Genomic DNA, 21,299 nt, shown 5'->3' with positions numbered 1-21,299 from the left:
GGGGCGGGGCCAGGCCAGAAACCCGGCGGGAGAGCTCGGGTCGCCGCGGCCAGCACGCTCGGCTGCGGCTGAAGCCCGCGGAAACGCCTCCGTTGTACAAAACAAAGGGAAGAAGCGGGAGGCGTGCGCGGTGTGCTGGGCGCCGACCTCGGGTGGGCTCCCGCGCCTCTGGGTAGCGATGGAGCGGAGCCCGGGGAGCGGCGGGCGCTGGGAGTGCAGCGGCCCCCCGGCGCCTCCCGAGCTCACCCCGGACGTGGCGGAGCTGCAGAGCCGCGTGCAGGAGACCCTGGAGCTGCTGTCCCCGCAGGACCTGCGCAACTTCCGCCTGCTCCTCAAGACCGTGGACGAGGAGCCGCGGGTGAGCCCCGTGAAGCTGGAGCTGGAGGGCCGCAAGAAGGCGGGGCTGGCCCGTCTGGTGGCCCAGAACTACTGCGAGCCCGCCGCGTCGCGCGTCCTCGTCAAGGTGCTGCGGCAGCTCCGCCGCGCCGACCTGCTCAGGCTCTGGCAGGGCGCCGCCGACCGCGGGGGTGAGCCCGGGCGGGGGCGGGCGGGGGCCGGGGCCGGGGCCGGGGCCGGGGGCGGGGGCGCGCGGCGCGGCCCGCCGGCCTCCCGGGGATTTCCCGCGCGGCTCGCGGGGGCGCGCGGCGGGAGGAGGGAGCCTGGGGGGAAGCGGTCCCGGCAGTGGCCTTCCCGAGCGCCGAATCCGAGTGAGCCGCCCAGGAGCAGCCGTCGGGATCCACCGGCACATTTGGCGGGGAGGGCCCAGAAATGGGATCGACTCAGTAGGCCCGAGATGCTTTGTTAACAGGCACCTCCGAGAGAGCATGATGTGGGAGGTCACCGTCACGTCTCCAGGGCATGTATTTATGGGGGGCAGGCAGCTCCCTCCCGCACACCATGAGACCATTTGCCATAAATCTAAGATGTGGCTTATGATCGAGACACGCAGTATGTAACAGGTTGAGGGAGGCTGGGGCGTCCCTCCTCCAGATTTAATAAACGTCCGTGCACATAATATGCGCGTGTGGGAGAGTACAGAGAGGAAGCAGCAGATATGGGAGAGCCCTCAGATAGACGCTAAAATAAACTGTCGGTGACCTCTCCTATCAGCATGCTTAGGATCTGATGGAGCTTTGAGGTGTGGTACTGTTCCTGACTTTGTTTAGACTGGTAATGGATCCCAGCTGTCTGGCCCACCGGACACGGCCTGTAGGCAGAACACCGGCCGGCCTGCGGAGCTTTGACTCTCCTGTTTTTGTGCACCTGCACAGCGTGTGTGCTGGCCCTCCAGCGTAGTTATTCATGTATTACACTTTTGTTACTACCTCTTTAGACTGTGAGTCTCTTACTCTTGGCAAAGTGTTTGTGGTTTTTTTTTTTTTTTCCCCCAGAATCATCCAGACTACACAATATTGTGGCTGTACACTTTAGGCACCCACTAAATATTTGAATTAAATACTAAGTGATGACGTTACATTTTTAAAAAACACCTAGTCTTTTTATCTGTCCCTTGATGGAAACCTTGATCTCCTTTTCAGGAAGGACATGTGCAGTAATGTCAATCAATTAGACCTTGTCCTTTTCATCTCTGGCTTGGCTCTTTCTGCCCTTGTACCTAACTGGGGTCCAAGGGAGATCTGTTTTAAGTTTCTAGCCTCATGAGTTTGAGGAGAGTGTGTTCATAATCCAGGGAACCTGTTCTAAAATGAGATTGAAGCCTGCTGGACCTGAAAGCATAAAAGGCAACAGAATTCCTGTTAACAAGAATGACAGTGGATCTTGATTGAAAAGAAGAAAATGGGAGTTATACTATATGTTGGCAAATCGAACTCCAACAAAAAAAATATACAAAAAAATAAAAGCTGTAATAGTGATTCTACCCCTTTGACTCTACAGAGGAGAAAACTAAGGCAGAAAAAATAATAATACTTTTTCTGTTTTATTCTCTTTTCTCAAAAATGCATTCAGGGATTCCAAGAAAGATTCTAAAGAGAAGCTATGACTGTGTGGATGGAGAACTGGTAAATATTTTTGCTCTTATATCAGCAGTACACACTGGTTAGGAAAGATGGTATTTAGCCACTTTTTCTAGCTGACATTGGAACATTTTTTGTGCGGCTCTAGTTAGCTAAAGGGGATTGTACGGTTGTCTAAAGTAGTCAGATCTCACTGCTTTCTGTTATGATGGTGAAAGATAAACATGAGCCATTGAAAACTACTGTGCCTGCATTAACCAAACAAGGTAGGCACTGCCGTTATCTCTCTTTGTAAATTGAGAAAATGAGGCACTAGAAGTTCTAGCATGACAGGCTCTATGGCCTTGGATGGCCATGTAAATCACTGGTTGCAGAGTTTGGTTTTTTGTTTTATGATGGAAATTTTCAGCAAATACCAATGAAAAATAGAAAACAAACCTGCCGGTTTCCAGCCCAACTTACTTATGACCCCGCTTCAGCAAATTAATAACATAGGGCCAATCCTGTTTTGTCTGCTCCCCACTCCAGTAATTTTAAAGCAAATTCAGATACCCTCTCACTTTTATCTACAGATGCATGAGTATGACTCTTTGTCTTTGAGCATGACAAAGAGATTTTTCAAAACAGAACCACAATGCCATTATTCTACCTAAAAACAACTTCCGTAGTGTGTGCAAAGATGCAGTTGACATTCAGATTTTCTTGACGTGGTCTGTCTTTCCTTTCGCAGGTGATTTGTTTAAATCAGGATTCTGATTCATACAATACAGTTGATTGCTTTGTGTCTTAAGACTCTTAGGCTACTTCCTACTTCTTTAAACTTTTTTCTTATTGTTTACTTGTTGAACAAACTAGGTTGTCTGTAGAATGTCCCATATTTTGGATTTTGATGACTACAGCCCTATGTTGTCATTGACTATATTCCACTCTCTGCCATGTTTCCTTAAACTGATAGTTATATGTATACATAGGAATTTAAAACTGAGATTGACCTATTAGTCCTAGTGTAAGGAAGATATTTGAAAGAAGTATAAATCCAGTCATGCCTCCCCCACCCCTCCTTCCATAGCTAATAAGAAAGTCAGGCAGTATTGCACCCCTGATCCAAACCGGGAAACCTCACCATTGATTCTAGAAGAAACTCATTATTTCCTATCTGTGACATATTTAGATTTGTGAATTTGGTTTGGTTTAAATGTTGGCTTTCCTGAAAAATAGGACCGTTATGACCTGAGTGGCAGTCGGAAGGCTTTCCTCATGTGTGTGGAGAAGAGCAGACCAGGGGCTCACCGGGACATCGAGCTAATGAAGGAATGGCTTGGCCAGTGCCAGTTTGAACATACAGCGTGCATCGATCCGAACAAGATGGTAAAATTAAAAACAAAAATGAAAAATTGTGACTTGGATCTTAAAATTTTCCTTTCTTTTTTAGAAATTGGATTTTGGGATGCCTGGGTGGCTCAGTGGTTTAGCGCCGCCTTCAGCCCAGGGCCTGATCCTGGAGACCCGGGATCGAGTCCCACATCGCGCTCCCTGCATGGAGCCTGCTTTTCCCGCTGCCTGTGTCTCTACCTCTTTCTCTCTCTCTCTCTCTCTCTCTCTCATGAATAAATAAATAAAATCTTAAAAAAAATAAAAATAAAAATAAAAATTGGATTTTGAGGGGGGCACCTGGTTGGCTTAGTCAATTGAGTGTCTGACTCTTGGTTTCAGCTCAGGTCATGATCTCAGGATCAAGCCCCATGTCTGGCTCTGAGCTCAGTGGGGAGTTGGCCTCTGTAAAGAAAAATTTTTTTTTTAATAAATTAATTTTTTATTGGTGTTCAATTTACCAACATACAGAATAACACCCAGTGCTCATCCCGTCAAGCGCCCCCTTCAGTGCCTGTCACCCATTCACCCCCCACCCCCTGCCCTCCTCCCCTTCCACCACCCCTAGATCGTTTCCCAGAGTTAGGAGTCTTTATGTTCTGTCTCCCTTTCTGATATTTCCCACACATTTCTTCTCCCTTCCCTTATATTCCCTTTCACTATTATTTATATTCCCCAAATGAATGAGAACATACACTGTTTGTCCTCCGATTGACTTACTTCACTCAGCATAATACCCTCCAGTTCCATCCACGTTGAAGCAAATGGTGGGTATTTGTCGTTTCTAATGGCTGAGGAATATTCCATTGTATACATAGACCACATCTTCTTTATCCATTCATAAAGAAAAAATTTTTAAAAACCTTTTAAAGGACAGCCCTGGTGGCTCAGCGATTTAGCGCCACCTTCAGCCCAGGGTGTGATCCTGAAGACGGGGGATCGAGTCCCAGGTCGGGCTCCCTGCATGGAGCCTGCTTCTCCCTCTGCCTATGTTCTGTGCCCCTCTCTCTCTGTCTCTCTCTCTCTCTCTCTCTCTCCCTGTCTCAGGAGTAAATAAATAAAGTCTTAAAAAATAAAAAATAAAAATAAATAAATACCTTTAAAAAAAAGATTGGGTTTTGGGGCACCTGGGTGGCTCAGTAAGTTGAGTATCTGGCTCTTGAGTTCAGCTCAGGTCATGATCTCAGGATCCTGGGATCCAGCCCCGGGAATGCACTCAGTTGGGAGTCTGCTTTAGGATTTTTTCCCCTCTTTCTCTGTCCCCACCCCTGCTGGTGCTTGCTCACTCTCTCAAAAGTAAATAAAGAAATCTTTAAAAAAATAAAATAAAAATTAGATTTTAATACCTGGCAAGAACCGGGACTACTGAGCAATCCCATGCGTGTCCTGATAAAATTTTTGATGCTTTTGTAATCTTAAGTGTGTGATACCTTACTTCCCCTTCTAGTCAAGCAGGGGCCTCTTGGCTCCAGTCTTGGCTAAGGCTCTGCAGTTGAAGAGGGAAGGGGACCCAAGAAGGTGTCCTAAGCAAGATGAGCAAGGAGGCCCAAGGACAAGGTGTGAATGTGGAGTAGGCAAGCTCCAGAGCATTTGGGAGCAGGAAAGACCAAAGAAACCCCTTTGAGAGATCACCAGGAGGCAGGCCAGAGGGATTCCAGTTCTTGTGGGATTCATTTAAAACCTGAAAGAGGTGTAAAGAGGGAGCTAAAAGTCATGAGCAGAATTGCATTTTGGATTAACTAGATGATGCTGAAAAAATAAGATGGAAGAGTGGTGGTGGGAACTCTATTTGACCTCTCTGACTCTAGCTGAGTCAGGACCTACACCTGCCTTAATTTAAGGATTATAACATAAGAAGACCCTTCCTGGATATAAATAAATGTCAAGGAAGAGTGCAGTAGGGGCTGTGTGTGCCACATAGACCGTCTGAGCTGGAATTCTGTCTCTTCTGAGTTGTTACCTTAAATCTGATACTCAAACTGGTGAATTTTCCCTCCTCATTTGGCCATGTGTGGAGACACTTCTGGTTGTCACAACTGGAGTGTACTACTGGCATCTAGTGGGTGTTTGCAATGCCCAGAACAGCCCCTACAGCAAAGGATTTTCTGGCCTCAAGTGTCCATAGTGCAATAGTTTTAGCAACCCTGCCTAAAAAGGATTGACTACTTTCCTTCCTCTTCCTGAAATGGGGTTGATGTGAGTGACTTATCTTGGGGGGCTGTGGTGATAATGAATGAGCTTCTGTGTGTCAAAATTCCCAGAATACGAGCTGGCTTATAGCAAAAGCCCAGTAAGCTTAGATTTTATTTTTGTTTCAAAGGTAAAAACACTCTCACTTTCCCCAAGGATTGTACTAGAATCACTTACGTATTGTCTGGCTTTTTATCTGGTGCCTTCCATTTGAATGGTAGATACTGCCAAAGTTACTTTTATTTATTCTTTTAAGGATCTTCAGTAGTGCTTTTCTTGCATCCCAGCAATGTTTATTTATAAATGTTTAGCACTGTTACTGGCAAAAGTATTTCATTGTTTTGGGTTTCATTTTCTAGATTATTAGTTTAGTTAAACATCCTTTGGCCATTTTTTTCCTTCTGCAAATTATCTGTCCTGTCTCCTTTGCCTTTTTTGTACTGGGTGGTCTTTTTCCTATTCTTACAGTTATTTCCTGGACATTATTCATTTATAAAATGTAGTGCAAATACTTTTCTCTTACTCTATTACTTGTCTTTTGATTCTTTTTGTTCTCTTAAGTTGTATGGAAGTCTTTAAAAAATTTTTTTGAGTAAACTTGTTAATCTCTCTTGGCAGGTTCTTGACTTTTGTGTCTTGATTAAATCCCATGCCTTCCCAACTTAAAAAATTTAATTTTTCTGTATTATTTGTATTTAAAAGTTTTAAGGTTTCCGGGACACCTGAGTGGCTCAGTGATTGAGCGTCTGCCTTGGGCTCAGGGCGTGATCCCAGGGTCCTGGATCAAATCCTCCCTGCTCAGTAGCGAGTCTGCTTCTCCCTCTGCCTATGTCTCTGCTTCTCTCTCTGTGTCTCTCAGGAATAAATAAATAAAATCCTAAAACAAAAAAAAAGTTTAAGGCTTCTTTTCTATTCTCTGGAATCTTGTTTTTGGAACAGTGTGAGATAGGAGGTCCCATCTTATGTCCAGATGGATAGTCAGTTGTCTCAACATTTACTGAATGTTGAAGACATATTTATCTTTCCCCCACATATTTGAATCTCCACCTTTATCATGAAACAAATTCCTATATGTAATCTGATTTGTTTCAGGAATCTAAAATATTTTGTTCCTATATTTGTTTATATTTCTGCCAGTATGTCACTGTTTTCATTCACCATGATTTTTCTAGGATATTTTGATGTCTGATAGAACCTATTCCTCTCCATTTTTTTTACTTCTGAATGTTCTTGACTCTTCTTCAATGTCATCTGTTCTCTGTGAGCTTGGGAATAATCTGGTTAAGGTCCACCGAAATCCTTTGGGAGTTTGATTGCCATGACACTGAATTGAGATTCATTTGGTATGAATTGGCAAATTAATAGTATTAACAGAACCATTGGGCATGTCATGGTGTATGTTGCCTCTTCCCTGAAGCTTTCTTTATCCTTTTCTTCATTTAGGTAGTATGTATTTCTTCAGTTTATTCCTAGGTATAGTCCTAGTTTGGGTGTGACCATGAATGGAACCCTCTTTTTCCATTATGTAGTTTAAATGATTGTTGCCAGGTAACTGGGAGGGGTGTTTTATCTTTGTGAGTTAACCTTGTGTCCAGTCAGCTCACTGGTTGCTAGTTCCAATAGTTAGTTGGTTGATTATTTTATATTTCTAGATAATCATGGTATCTCTAAGTAATGAGTTTTGGCTCCTTGTTTCCTGTATTTAGACTTCATTTTTTAAAAAATGTTTATTTAAATTCAGTTTAACATATACTGTGTTATTAGTTTAAGAGGCACAATTTAGTGATTCATCAGTTGCATATAACACCCACTGCTCATTATATATATCACATGCCCATCACCCAGTTATCCCATCCCCCCACCATCTCCCCTCCAGCAATCCTGTTTGTTTCCTACAGTTGAATGTCTTAGTTTGCTTCCTTCTCTATTTTTATCTTATTTTATCTCATTTTTTAAAGATTTTATTTATTTATTCATGAGAGAGAGAGAGAGAGGCAGAGGCTCAGGCAGAGGGAGAACCAAGCTCCCTGCGAGGAGCCGGATGCGGAACTCAATCCCAGAGTCCCGTGAGCCGAAGGCAGATGCTCAACTACTGAGCCACCGAGGTGCCCCTATCTTATTTTTCCTTCCCTTCCCCTATGCTTATCTGTTCTGTTTCCTATTTTTTTGTAAAGATTTTATTTATTTATTCATGAGAGACAGAGAGAGAGGCAGAGACATAGGCAGGAGGAGAAGCAGGCTCCATGCAGGGAGCCCCACGCGGGACTCGATCCCAAGTCTCCAGGATCACACCCTGGGCAGAAGATGGCACTAAGCCACTGAGCCACCTGGGCTTCCCTCTTTTGTTTCTTAAATTCCACGTAGGAGTGAAATCATATGGTATTTGTCTTTCTCTGACTGACTTATTTCACTTAGCATAATACTCTCTAGCTCCATTTACTTGGTTGCAAATGGCAAGATTCCATTCATTCTTTTTGATGACTGAGTAATGTTCCTGTGTGTGTGTGTGTGTGTGTGTGTGTGTACACACCACATCTTCTTTATTCATCTGTTGATAGACATCTAGGCTCTTTCCATAGTTTGGCTATTGTGGACATTGCTGTTAAAAATATTGGGGTGCATGTGCCCCTTTGAATCACTATTTTGTATCCTTTGGATAAATACCAAGTAGTGCAATTGCTGGGTCATAGTGTAGTTCTATTTTTAACTTTTTGAGGAACCTCTCTACTGTTTGCCACAGTGGCTGCACTAGTTTGCATTCCCACCAACAGCATAAGAGGGTTCCTCTTTCTTCACATCCTTGCCAACATCTGTTTCCTAAGTTGTTCATTTTAGCCATTCTGACTAGCGTGAGGTAGACTTTATTTAACTTTTAATTTTATTGAAGTGACTAGGATCTTGACTGAGGGGCATGGGAGCAGCAATAGTAGGCATTCCTGCCTTGCTTCTCTAGGGGGCTTGATCCTGGTGACATCTCATAGATGCTGGCATGGAAATATTATTGGTAGACACTTCCATTCTCTTCCATTTCTAGCTTATTGATGGAATTAGTTGTAGAGAATAATAATTTCTATATGTTAAAATAAGTTAACGATATAAAATTTATATACATTAGCCCTTTGGGGGATTACCATTCTATTGTATTTTGTGGTAGAGAATCAAAAATGACCTAATTCTGTCAAAGAAGAACCAGTGGCACCGGAAGAATTCTGAGAGCAACCAACAGGGAAGTGACAGGTTAAAGAACTGATATTTACCTCATACTAACCCTGTTCGAGACATTCTTTTCATATTTGTCATGTCCTCAGACTGCCTAGGAAAGGGGCCGTCTCTAGCATTTTTTTTTTTTTTTTTTTTACCTTCAGTTCTTTTGAATATGTTATCCTATTTTCAGGAGTTACTCAGGAAAATAACATTATTTCGTGATGGACTCAATGAAATTAAAGGTGATGTTGGCTGTTGCCTCATTACCCTTATGTCCCATGGGGAGAATGGCTTTATTAAAATGGAAGATGGTGAAAAAGTCAACCTGCAGGACATTTTTGAAATGTTTAATAATAAAAATTGTCCAGCACTTCAGGAGAAACCGAAGATCTTTATCATCCAGGCCTGTAGAGGAGGTAAGTGGAGACTTCTTTCTAATAGCCATGTTTCGGGGATGCCTGAGTGGCTCAGGAGGTTGAGCGTCTGCCTTTGGCTCAGGGTGTGATCCGGGGGTCCTGGGATTGAGTTCCCCATCGGGCTCCCTGAGAGGAGCCTGCTTCTCCCTCTGCCTAGGTCTCTGCATCTCTCTGTGTTTCTCATGAATAAATAAATAATAAATAAATAAATAAAAATCTTAAAAAAATAATAGTCATGTTTCTAGGAAATTTTCATATGGATGATTGAGAAAAGAAGTTAAAAATATTTACTTGTTTGTTTTTTAAAATCAGAGGCCCCTCAGCTGATGTGGCTTTAGTTGCATGGTATCCTGGAGATTTTGGACTGGGAGAAGGGCTAGAAGAGGAATTGAGCTGGGATAGAATGGTTAGCTAAGGCTGAGGTGGGCCTTGTGTCATGAGGTAGGCCAGGGAGGCTCACAACTGAGAAAGATGTGTGCAATTCTCAATGTCCGTGGGATGGCAGGTGGCCTGTGGGGCCGACATCCAACTTTTGTAGCTTCTTCAGATATTTCTCTCTTGTGGAGATACAAGTTTTGTTGGAACTTTGAGTAAGGGTTCTTAGTGTCTGTGGTATATTCCTGTAGTATGTATTTTTGTTCTTCAAAACACAGAGAGAAGAGACAGCGGTGTTGAGACTGATGATGAACCCATGGAGTCTGATGATGTATCTGAGAAGAGGAGGCTGCCCACATTCAGTGATTATTTCATCATCTATCCCACCCAGGCAGGTGAGTTGTGAGGTGTGAGGGTATATGACAGTGACACACACCTTCCAGAAGTTTTGGGTCATTCGTAACTTTCGTGTTGTTTTGTTTTTGTTTTTGTTTTTGTTTTTTAGATTATCAGTGCTTTAGAAATTGACATATATAAGGAGATTTTTTATTAACTCACCATCTCTCTTTACAGATGTTCTCACTTTTAGAGAGGGCAGGTTGACATCTTATTGTTAGTTTCTTACAGGAAGACACAAACCTCTGAGCAAAGTATCACGTGGTAAATAAGATCATTGGCTTTCATATGAAAAAGATCTTGTCCCAAAAGCTAGTTCTGCCACTTGCTGTATTTGAGACCTTCAGCATTTTTAAATTTCTAGATATGTCCATTTCTTCATGTAAAACAGGAATGATGGAATTTACTTATATCGGGATGTTCTATAAATTGAATTATATAACCACAGATGTGCTTATCATAATAACTGGCATAATAAAAAAAAGTAATTAGGTTCTATTATTACTAATACATTATGCTAATAAGATTATTATCATCATTACTAATAGTGTTATTAATAGTAAAAGCCCAAAAGAATCTTGTGGTAGACTTGATTCATTTGTAGGAGAGGTAGAATTGAGAGGTCAAAGACATTTCTTTAGCTTTTTTTTTTTTTTTTTTTTAAGTAATCTCTTCACCCAACATGGGGCTTGAACTCACAAACCAGGCATCAGGAGTTGCACGCTCCACCAACTAAGCCAGCCAGCCAGGTGCTCCCCTTTAGCTGTTTTTATCCTGACCTCTTTCAAAGAGGATAAAGGCAGTTTGCAAAAATACATATGGAATTCAAGATAAAATGTTAGTGAAAAAATGTAAGCAAAGGAGAATAGGGCAACAACTTAAAATTAAACATACTTCGTGGTAAGATGTGAAGAATACTATCCCAATTCAAGTGAGATGTAAGATTTCACTCCTTGGTTATTTATCCAAGAGTGGTGAAAGCACACGCTCTCCCAGAGACTGGCACACAGATGTTCTTAGCATCTTTATTTGAGGTAGTCAAAGACTAGAAACAACCCAAATGACCATCAACAGGTGAATGAATAAACAAATTGTGGTGTGCCATCCATGGAATACTACTCAACAATAAAAAGAAATGAGTTCCTTATATAAGCTAACCACAGAATTATTATGGAGCACTTAAGGGTCAAGGTGAGGAACTTAATGTTCCAGTTTTATTGAATGAATGGATTTTATCACTGTGTGCTGGACTATGTATGTTTAAGGTCTAGAGATTCAGTATTATTATTATTATTATTTTTTTTTTGAGATTCAGTATTGAACAGAAGAACTAAGAATCTCTGCCTACATGGAATTTACGTGCTAGTGGAGACAGACAATAAACACATAAACCATATATTGTGCTACTTTATGATCCCATTTATATAAAGTTCTAAAATAGGCAAAACTAATCTGCAGTATTGGAAATCAGGATACTGTTTGCCCTCGGGGATGCAGTGTTTGGGGTGGTCATGACCAGCGCGTGCAAGAAGAGGACTTCTAGATGCTGGCACCAACTTGTTTCTTGAGGAGAGCACTGGTTAAAGGGTGTGTTCATTTTATGAAAATTTATTGACCTATTATATACCTCATGCACACTTTTCTGTGTGATGGTTACCTTTCAGTGAAATGTTTACTAAAAGTAAAATATGTTGCATGGTGACCAGTGCTATGGAGAAAGATAATGCAGGGACAAGGGATACAGGGAGTGTCCCAGGGCAGGAGTAGAGATTGCAGTTTAAAAAAAAAAAGAGATGGGGCAGCCCCGGTGGCACAGCGGGTTGGCACCACCTGCAGCCTGGTGTGTTATCCTGGAGAACCGGAATCGAGTCCCACGTCGGGCTCCCTGCATGAAGCCTGCTTCTCCCTCTGCCTGTGTCTCTGCCTCTCTCTCTCTCTCTCTCTCTGTGTCTCTATGAATAAATAAAATCTTTTAAAAAATAAAAATAAAAATGAAAAAAAGAGATGTATATGGGATGCCTGGGTGGCTGAGCGGTTGAGCATAGGCTCAGGGCATGATCCCAGGTCAGGGGATTGAGTGAGTCACACATCGGGCTCCCTGTGAGGAGCCTGCTTCTCCATCTTCCTATGTTTCTGCCTCTCTGTGTGTCTCTCATGAATAAATAAATGAATAAATCTTTAAAAAAATTTTAAAAGAGATGTATAGAGATGTCCCCACTGAAAATCTGATTGTTGTGTAGATACTTGGGGGACATGAGAGAGTGACTACAGATATTTGAGAGAATTTGTGTTGTAAGATAAGAATACTTAGTATATAGCAGTAACAAGAACTCTGTATATGGGCAAATAGGCCACAGGCTGGAAGAGAGAACCTAGAGGCAAAACCAAATATGTAGGGAAACTAGACAGGTGACAAAGCAAAGCAGTCATTGCTAATCAGTGTGGAACGAATGGCTGTTCAATAAATAGTGCTGGGAGAACCAGTTTCTTCATGGGAGAAAAATAAAAATTTATTTTCAGATTTCTTGGCCAGGTTTCATTGCATGAAATGTCCAATCTATGGTAGTGCTCCTTTTATCTGATATTTGTGGCTTCCCTCTTTTATCAGTCTTGCCAGTCGTGTATTTATTTAATCAAGAACCTATTTTTAGTTTTGTTAATCTCCTCTGATATCTGTTTTTGATTTCATTAATTTTGACTCTTGTTTCCATTTTTCTTCATTTTGGTGGTATTTATTCTACTCTTCTTTTCCCAACTATTTCATTTAGGTACTTGGCTCATAATTTTCTATCTTTTTAAAAATATAAGCATTTCTATTTTTTAATTTTTTAAAAAAGATTGTGTTTATTTGAGAGAGAGAACACAAGCAAGGGGAAGGGGCAAAGGGAGAGGGAGAAGCAGACTCCCCCACAACCCAGAGCAGGAGGCCTGATGCCGGACTCCATCTCAGGACCCTGGGATCATGACCTGAGCCAAAGGCAGATGCTTAACCAATTGAGCCACCCAGGTGCCCCTCCTGGTCCTAAATAATTTTTCCTTTGACCTTGTTTGGTAAATCAGTGGAAATTGACTAGCTTTCAGCCAAAGTCTAAAGTTCTCCAATGTCACTTATCAGACTCCGTTTTTTGTGGCCTAGAATCTGTCTTGAGGACTGAACCCATGGCCGTGGACTTAGGATCGCTGATTATTTTCAAAGCAATGAGAACTTTATAATCTTTCATTTGATAAGATACCTGGCAGCTACTCTGATTTTCGTTTTACTGACTGGCACATGATTCTTCAAAGAGCTTGAGACTATGTTAGGTTAGAGGTTTTCAAGTGTTATTTGCCATAACCCACAAGAAGATTGTGTTTCATCAAATCTAATGCCTTGATTGTAAGACATACCATTATTTTGTATCCTCAAGAAGCTACCAGTTGATCTATGACACAGAAGATATTATAGAGCACATCCAGATTTCAGAGATGCTAAAGTGGAAAAAAAAAAACCTTTGATCTTAGAATTGATAAAATACATAATTCATTGTAGTTTGTCATATATATTTATGTAAAAATATAAATATATGTGTAACACACTAGTTTTATAAATCATAGCTGCCCTTGCTACCATTGAGCCACTTTAATATTTTCTGGTATAGCCTGCTTTATCCCATTATAAAAAAATGCAGCTTAAGGGACTCCTGGGTGGGCTCAGCAGGTGAGCGTCTGCCTTCAGCTCAGGTCATAATCTTGGGGTCCTAGGATCGAGTTCCGCATTGGGCTCCCTACAGGGAGCCTGCTTTTCCCTCTGCCTGTGTCTCTGCCTTTCTCTCTGTGTCTCTCATGAATAAATAAAATCTTAAAAAAAATAGTGCAGCTTTAATCCACTAAATTGATTTATTGGCTGATTATTGGGCCACAACCTGCAATTTGAAGAACACTGGACAGAATGGTTCACCAAGCTTTGTGAAGAGGGGTTTCTGACTGTGATTTACTCTAAGAGGGACAATACTGAAATTCCTGTATAGTTCCCACACTGAACAGATATGTTCTGTGAATTTGTTTACAACTTCATAGAGATAAAACCGAAGTATGAGCTGTACATGTTCCATGTATGCCATTTGAACACATGTAAGTATACATTCATGACACTATCACCATGATAGAAACAAATGCTTCTATCACCCCAAAAAGTTTCCCCATGTTGTGATCTACCCTTGCCTCCATCCCCATCCCTATGCAACCACAGTTGCACTTTCTGTTGCCACAGATTAGATTACATTTTCTGGGATTCTCTATAACTAGAATTATATAGTATGTATATACTTTTAGTTTTGTTAATCCCCTCAGATATCTGATATACTTTTTAGTATGTATTACTTATATATATTTTCTTGCCTGCCTCCCTGTCTTTTTCCACTCAACATAATAGTTTTGTGATTCGTCCATGTTTTGTGTATCAGTAGTTCATTTCCTTTTATTTCTGAGGAGTATTCAGTTGTGTAAATATAACACAAAGTGAACACAATGTGTTGAGCCATTCACTTGTTTTTGAACATTTGAGTTGTTTCTAGTTTTTGGTTATTACCAACAAAGCTCCTGTGAACACACATGTGTAAGTCTTTGGGCATATGTTTTTGTTTTCCTTGAGTACATACTAAGAAGCAGAATGTTTGATTCATATAGTAGGTATATGTTTGACTTTTAAAGAAACTGCCAAATTGAAAATTCTTTTTCAAAATGATTGCATCATTTACATTCCCGCAAACAGTATATGAGAGTTCTAGTTGCTCCACATCTTTGTTATCAGTTGATTTGACCTGTTTTAAAACTTTCAGAAAGTCTGAGGGGTGTGTAATAGTATCGACATGTGGGTTTAATTTGCATTTCTTGAAGAATTAATGATTATCTTTTCCTGTACATATTGGCCATTCATATATCTTCTTTTGCTAAATGTCTGTTCATATCTTTTACCTAATTTTTTATTGGGTTGTTTGTTTCCTTGTTGATTTGTAAGATTTATTTATGTATTCTGGATACATGTAATTTGGAATGTATTACAGATGTTTTCTCCCAATCTGTGGCTTTTCAATTTCTTAGTAACATTTTCAAAATATAAAAGTTTTTGGGTGCCTGAGTAGCTCAGTCAGTTAAGCATCTGCCTTCGTCTCAGGTCATGATCCTGGGGTCCTGGGATTGAGTCTCGTATCAGGCTTCTGACTCAGTGGGGAGCCTACTTCTCCCTCTCCGTCTACCCCCCCCCCCGTTTGTGCTTTCTCTCATTCGTTCACTCTCTCTCTCAAATGAACAAATAAAATCTTAAAAAAAAAAAGTTTTAAATTCTGATGAAGTCCAACTTATCAGCTTTTTCTTTTATAGTTTATGTTCTTTGTGTTCTAAGAAACCTCTGCCTATGTTGAAGTTGGAGAGATATCCCCATGTTTTTTCTGTTTCAACCTGGATTTATTATCAAAGTGTACAGTTTTGATATCCCCATCAAATTTCTACACTAAACAGACATGTTTGGCGTTCTGTTTTTTTTTTTTTTGGCGTTTTTTTAAAAATCTAATTGATAATAAAAATAATTTCACTAATTAAACTTTTGAGGACCCTAAAATGAATCTCTATGGGTATATTTTGGGGGAATTTAGCTTAAAATCCTATAGCAAAAGCCAGAAATTAAAGAAAAAAAATAGGGAAGGGATAAATGAAGTAAATATGGCAAAATGATGATAACTGTTGAATCGGGGGGATGATTATATGGGAGTTTGTTAAACTTTGCTTTCTACTTTTGTGTATATTTGAAGTTTTATTTGGAAAATTCATATAAGAGAATTGCCCTGTTGAGGGGTTAGTTTGACCATGCTGCTGGTCACAGTAGTCCCCTGAGACACTCAGGTACTTCCTCTTTTTTGTGTCTATGTCTCTTACGGCCCCAGACACTCTTATTAATGCAAGAATGCTTTTTTGTTCTCAGCTTAAAGCCATTTTCCAGGCTTAAATGTGAGTAAAAGACCATGTTTGGTGTGAAGAGAGGAGTAAAATGGAAAAAACGTCTTGTGTTTGTATTGTAGATCACGTTGCTCTACGGCACCCTCGCACTGGCTCCGTGATGATTGAAGCAATGTCCGAAGTCTTTAAACAGTACGGAAATAAGTGGCACATCGCTGACTTTTTCACCAGAGTAAGTAAATTCCAAGGGAACAGGTGCTCCTTTCATGCTGATGGTAATGCACTTGATGAGAGCATTTTCAGGCAAAGGTTGACTTTAGCCATGGAAATATGAGAGATACTGAAAAGTTGCCTGGAATGATGGGCTGATCATAAGTTTTGATGACTGTGGCATTCAGATAACATGGTTGAGCCAGCTGATGAGGGAAATTGATCGTGACATTTTCTGGTCATTGGTAATCTGAGTGCGTTGGATAGGAGGTGAGCATCAAAGTTCTTGCCTGACTTGGCTTCCCGAGAGAGGAGAACCTTGGGACTTTAAGGATGGACTCTAGCTCACATTTGTCTTCCCAGTTGGTAGCCCATAGTAAACAATCATTGAATGAATGCGTGCCCATAGTTACAGTAGATTTATACATGAACCATAGTTTGGAGAATTGCCCGGTTATTGTAGTTTATCATATCAAGATTAAAGGGTAATTTTCTTCTCAATATGAGAGTTTTATACCAAAAGAAAGCTAATTAGAAAAAATTGCAGAAGGGGTACCTGGGTGGCTCAGTGGTTGAGTGTCTGCCTTCGGCTCAGGTTGTGATCCTGGGATCCTGGGATTGAGTCCTGCATCAAGCTCCTTGCAGGGAGCCTGCTTTTCCCTCTGCCTATGTTTCTGCTTCTCTCTCTGTGTCTCCCAGGAATAAATAAATAAAATCTTAAAAAAAAAAAAAAAAAAGAAAAGATTGCAGAAGAGTACAGTAAGAGTGATACTAAAGTCTATTGCATGGCTCACTCCAGAGCAATTACTATTTTCTGCGCTTCACAGAGTAATCCATTAAAGCCTTCCAACACCCCTCAAGTAGCTACTGGGATTCGCATCCACCGTGACACATGGGGGCTAGTCAGTGGCTCAGCTGGCATTCCAGCCTGGGCGGAGTGCTTCTGGAGTTCATGCCCTAATCAAAATTATGTATTAATTACTTCACACCTCCCCAAGGTATAGTAACTACTTTTGTTTCTTTAGAATAGATTTATTGTTAATACTTTACATATGATGCTTAATAGCTTTTAAAACTCCATTTCACCTCATAGGAGCTTGGGGGGAAATATTAAAGGGAGGGGCCATGGATAGTTTTGATGCTTATTTCAACCATATTCCCAAATATCTTATATTGTTCAATTTCTCTAAGAACATAGTTTCTGGTCAGCTCAGGAATATGTCATAATAAAGACAGATTTAACCAGCTCTGAATAGAAATCCATTTTAACTGATGCTAACTGAAAAAACTGTTCATTAAGCCTTTACTCAACACCCTTCATTTTTATTTACATATATGTATTTTACATATTTATTTTTGTTTTTCAATTTTTTTTTTAAATTTTTTTAAAGATAAATAGTGCAGGGTAGGGGCAGAGGGAGGTTAGACTCCTCACTGAGGTGAGACTCGATCCCAGGACCCTTAGATCATGACCTGAGCCAAAACCAAGAATACACTTAACCTACTGAGCCACCCAGGCACCCAGCCATTCATTTTTAAAGCACTTTCTGAGTAGACACTGGCCAAAACAACAACAAAAAAAATCCAAAAATGTGCATGATGAAGCTACATACAGCTTAGGTAGCAGATGGTAGATGTACTTACGACCCACCCTGGGATTGTAGAGTTGTGGGATGGTTTGGACATAGCGTAATCCAACCCTTTCATTTTACCGTGAGTCACCAAGACTCAGAAAGGGTTAATGCCTTGCCTACTATTACCCATGGGCAGGTTGAGACCAAACCCAGGTCTGTGGACCCAAAGCTAGTGCTCTTCGCATCCAGAGTGCTACCTTCCAAGCACTTGGTGGGACGTGCTCATCTGAATGCCGTCTGCATCACTTTCGGGAATGCACAGAATTTCACTATGTGGAGTTTACTAAAAGGCTTTTTGCTCAGGGCTCTTGGACAGTTTGTGCTTTAATCTTTCAGGTGAATAACAGAGTGGTGCACACTGAGTTTCATCTGCACGAGGAACCAATTAAAGTATCACTTGTCATGGAATCAACTTTAACTAAATCCGTGTACTTTTGACAGCGGGAAGATGAAAAACTGAGGACTGTTTTGTAGCCAACTTTGTAAATAGCGGGGAGTATTTGTAGCATAGAACGAATGGTTATCATTTTGCGTTATTACTGTCACTGGCTGTATTTCTCCAATTTGTTTTGTCTACATACGGTATTTCTCCAAGACTGGACCGGGCTTATTTGACACTTGTAAATAATTTGGCTTCTTTGAAAAGAGAACTGTTTTTTGAAAATGATTTTTCCTGAACTGTTATCAAAACATGGGAGTCCAGCTCTATGCGTGGACCATTTTTATCGTGTGCTTCTCTTCTTGATTACACCCCATCATCTTCCACTTTGGTGCTGGTGTCCTCGTTTCCTTGGCTCAGTCTTCATGTAGTCTTACCTGTGTTTCACCTGATTTCCCCCATATTGTTGTCTGTGGCCAAACTCGTCTCTGTTTTGACTCTATAAGCCATTCCTGAGTCTTATCTGGATGTCTTCGTTTGCACTTTATGCCCTTGATGCCTCATTGTTCACCTTCGCCTCATTCCCCAGCTTCTCCTGTGCCATTGTAGTACCTTGAAGAGATACCTGCAGAGTTTGGCTGAAGCATCCCTTGTGCAGGAAAGCTTTTGTAACCCCTCATGCTAGGTCAGCCCTTTCTACATGCCCACAGACCCCATGACTTAGCAGTTAGCACCACTGAACTTATTAAATGACCAAGTATTGGCTGTTGATCTCTTTCTCTGGTTCAGTCAAGCTCCAAGAGGCAGGGGCCACTCGTCTCATTCATTGTTGTGTCTCAGCTACCCCCGCCCATGCCTTAAGACATAGAGAAGCACTGTGATGCATGTTTATTGAATAATTTGTCTCTGTCTTTCCATTATTTTGTTCATTCCTCAGACCTTGCCTCATTACCTCTGTGCATCTAGCCACCTTCTAGTCATCCCCACCAGGTTGGATGTCCTGTGGCCACTTTAACTGAACAAGTTGGAAATCAACCTGTTACCCTTAAATCTCTCCATAAAACTCATCCCATTATTGATAATCTTTGACTCTCCACTGCCTGCAGAATATATGCCAGTTCCCCTAAGAGAATATTCCAAGTCCTTCTCTGTCGGGCCTTAAACTATACTACTTGTTTTGGGGGTTTATTTTTGTTGTTGTTTTAAAGATTTTATTCACTTATTCATGAGAGACAGAGAGAGAGAGAGAGAGGCAGAGACATAGGCAGAGGGAGAAGCGGGCTCCCGGTGGGGAGCCCAATGTGAGACTCAATCCCAGGACCTCTGGATCACAACCTGAGCTGAAAGGAGATGCTCAGCCGCTGAGCCACCCAGGTGTCCCAACCTATACTACTAGTATACTACCCACTTGTCCTGGGTCTTGACCACACCAGATGATTTGCCCTCCCCTCAAAAGTCCCCTCTCCCAGAATCAGGCTTATAGATTACTGAATGTTGAATGAATGCTTTTGGCTATTTTATCAGTTCATTCTCTCCTTTCCCTCTGAAATGCCCTTTGTTTTCATTATGTTCTTCCTCTATACCATACATTCCTTAGGGTGCAAGTTGGGTCCCATCCCACTAGAAGGAAAACCTGCATATAGGCCAGTGTTTCTAGAGTAAGAAACTCCAGACTGAGTATGAGTTTTCATTGCAATCGTGTTCTAACTTTCTGTGTAACTTTGGACCATATTACGCCCGGTTTCCACATCATAAAAGGAGACTTGGCTCGGCTGAGAACTCATTCCACTGGACTTCAATGAACTTTGGCTTCTTAATAAACTGTGAATATTCTGCAGGTGTGGCTATTCCTGAACTTAGAGGTTCAAGCTGGCAGTTGCCTGACATGGTTGGGCCTGTATGAGGATACAAGTGTTTGGTGAAAATGCTCTGAAGATTGAGGGTCACAGTGACTGAAGCAACCCAGAATCTCAGGCCAGTCTCCATTTCAGGGACAATTGTGTCTTTTTTAGTTAATGTGACTTCTCAAGTATATATGTATGTGATTTAATTTTTAAACCTGTTGATTTTGTATTTGATGTGTAACTTCACTTTTTTTATATAAAGCATTAAAATGTCACCTTGGTTCATAAAATATGAATATCAGGTGAGCCTTCTCTGTTCATTTGCATACTGTGTGATCCTAGGATTCCTGGCACAGGGGCTCATCTCAGGGGGACAGCAGCAGCTGAAATAGACAATAGCTCTTATTTCCTGGGAGAGGTTAAGTGACTTGTTCAGAGTCACAGCATGTAATGAAGCTAGGAATCCAATGTATGAACTTGTATTCAATGCATGAATACAAGACAAAAAGTGCCAAGTGAGAGAGAAATGGTATAAGACAGAATCCTTTCGGTGGACAGAAATCCATTTAATTAAGGATATGAGAGCTTTGGGACAAAGGAGGGAACAGGGAACGGTTATTTTGGAACATTGCTCAGGCCATTGCAGGTAAGTTTCCTGGAGAGGGCTGCAGCACAACTGGATAACAGACCAACAGGTGAAGGAGGAAGCTTGGTTGGGGAAGGAGGTGGAAGGTGCCCAAGATGAACTTGAAACCTGGAGCCAGCTATGTGTCCTATATTCTCAGCTATAAATCAGAACAGGGACTCCCCTAGCCATCCAGTGCCCTGCGTAGTCCCCCTAAAACCACAGTCCCTAGCACAATTGTATATTTGGAAAGAAACCTATGCCAGATGTTTATATTTTTATTTTTTAAAGATTTATTTATTAGAGAGAGCCTCGCGCACAAAGGCACACACAAGTTAGGGGAGGGGCAGAGAGAGAAAACCCTCTAGCAGACAGTGCCTGAGCACAGAGTCTAACTCCAGGCTCGATCTGCAACCCCGAGATCACAAGCTGAAACCAAGAATTAGAGGCTCAATTTAGGAGCCCCAAGATTTTATCTTTTTTACTTTTATTTATTTATTTTTTTAGATTTTATATATTTGAGACACAGAAAAGCAGGGGGAAGGGCAGAGAGGGAAGGAGAAGCAGACTCCCCACTGAGCAGGGAACCTGACCTGGGCTTGACCCCCAGGACCCTGAGATCATGATCTGAGCTGAACACAGATGCTTAACTGACCATCCAGGTGCCCCTAGTTTTTATCTTTTTAAATATGAGCCCCAGAAATCAAGTTTGCAAAAGGAAGGCTCTGAGATTTTAAAGAATGGGCAT

General features: G+C 41.4%; 1 protein-coding gene across 2 annotated transcripts; it reads left to right on the top strand.

Moving 5' to 3' along the window:
• LOC140614233 (caspase-14-like) lies at nucleotides 1-20,222 on the top strand. 2 transcript variants are annotated; one of them, XM_072793295.1, is made up of 7 exons: nucleotides 1-527; nucleotides 1,969-2,021; nucleotides 3,195-3,344; nucleotides 8,932-9,157; nucleotides 9,811-9,927; nucleotides 15,982-16,091; nucleotides 18,040-20,222. In XM_072793295.1, exons 1-7 carry the CDS (start codon nucleotides 179-181, stop codon nucleotides 18,139-18,141), a joined length of 1,107 nt encoding a protein of 368 aa, XP_072649396.1. In that variant the 5' UTR covers nucleotides 1-178; the 3' UTR covers nucleotides 18,142-20,222. The 2 variants fall into 2 exon arrangements, with proteins under 2 accessions (XP_072649396.1, XP_072649397.1); XM_072793296.1 differs by lacking the exon at nucleotides 18,040-20,222 and adding an exon at nucleotides 16,897-18,023 and having other exon boundaries at nucleotides 8-527.
• The last annotated feature ends 1,077 nt before the right edge of the window (nucleotides 20,223-21,299 follow it).

The sequence above is a fragment of the Canis lupus genome, chromosome 22 (genome assembly GCF_048164855.1).
Source record: "Canis lupus baileyi chromosome 22, mCanLup2.hap1, whole genome shotgun sequence".
Taxonomy (NCBI): domain Eukaryota; kingdom Metazoa; phylum Chordata; class Mammalia; order Carnivora; family Canidae; genus Canis; species Canis lupus.
The sequence above is the reverse complement of the archived record's forward strand: the minus strand, read 5'-3'. Positions and strand labels throughout refer to the sequence as shown.

Coding starts and splice junctions, on each gene's coding strand:
- LOC140614233 (XM_072793296.1), top strand. CDS start 179: ATGGAGCGGAGCCCGGGGAGCGGCGGGCGCTGGGAGTGCAGCGGCCCC. Junction 3,345..8,931: donor GCATCGATCCGAACAAGATG/GTAAAATTAAAA, acceptor TCCTATTTTCAG/GAGTTACTCAGGAAAATAAC. Junction 16,092..16,896: donor TCGCTGACTTTTTCACCAGA/GTAAGTAAATTC, acceptor TGCGCTTCACAG/AGTAATCCATTAAAGCCTTC.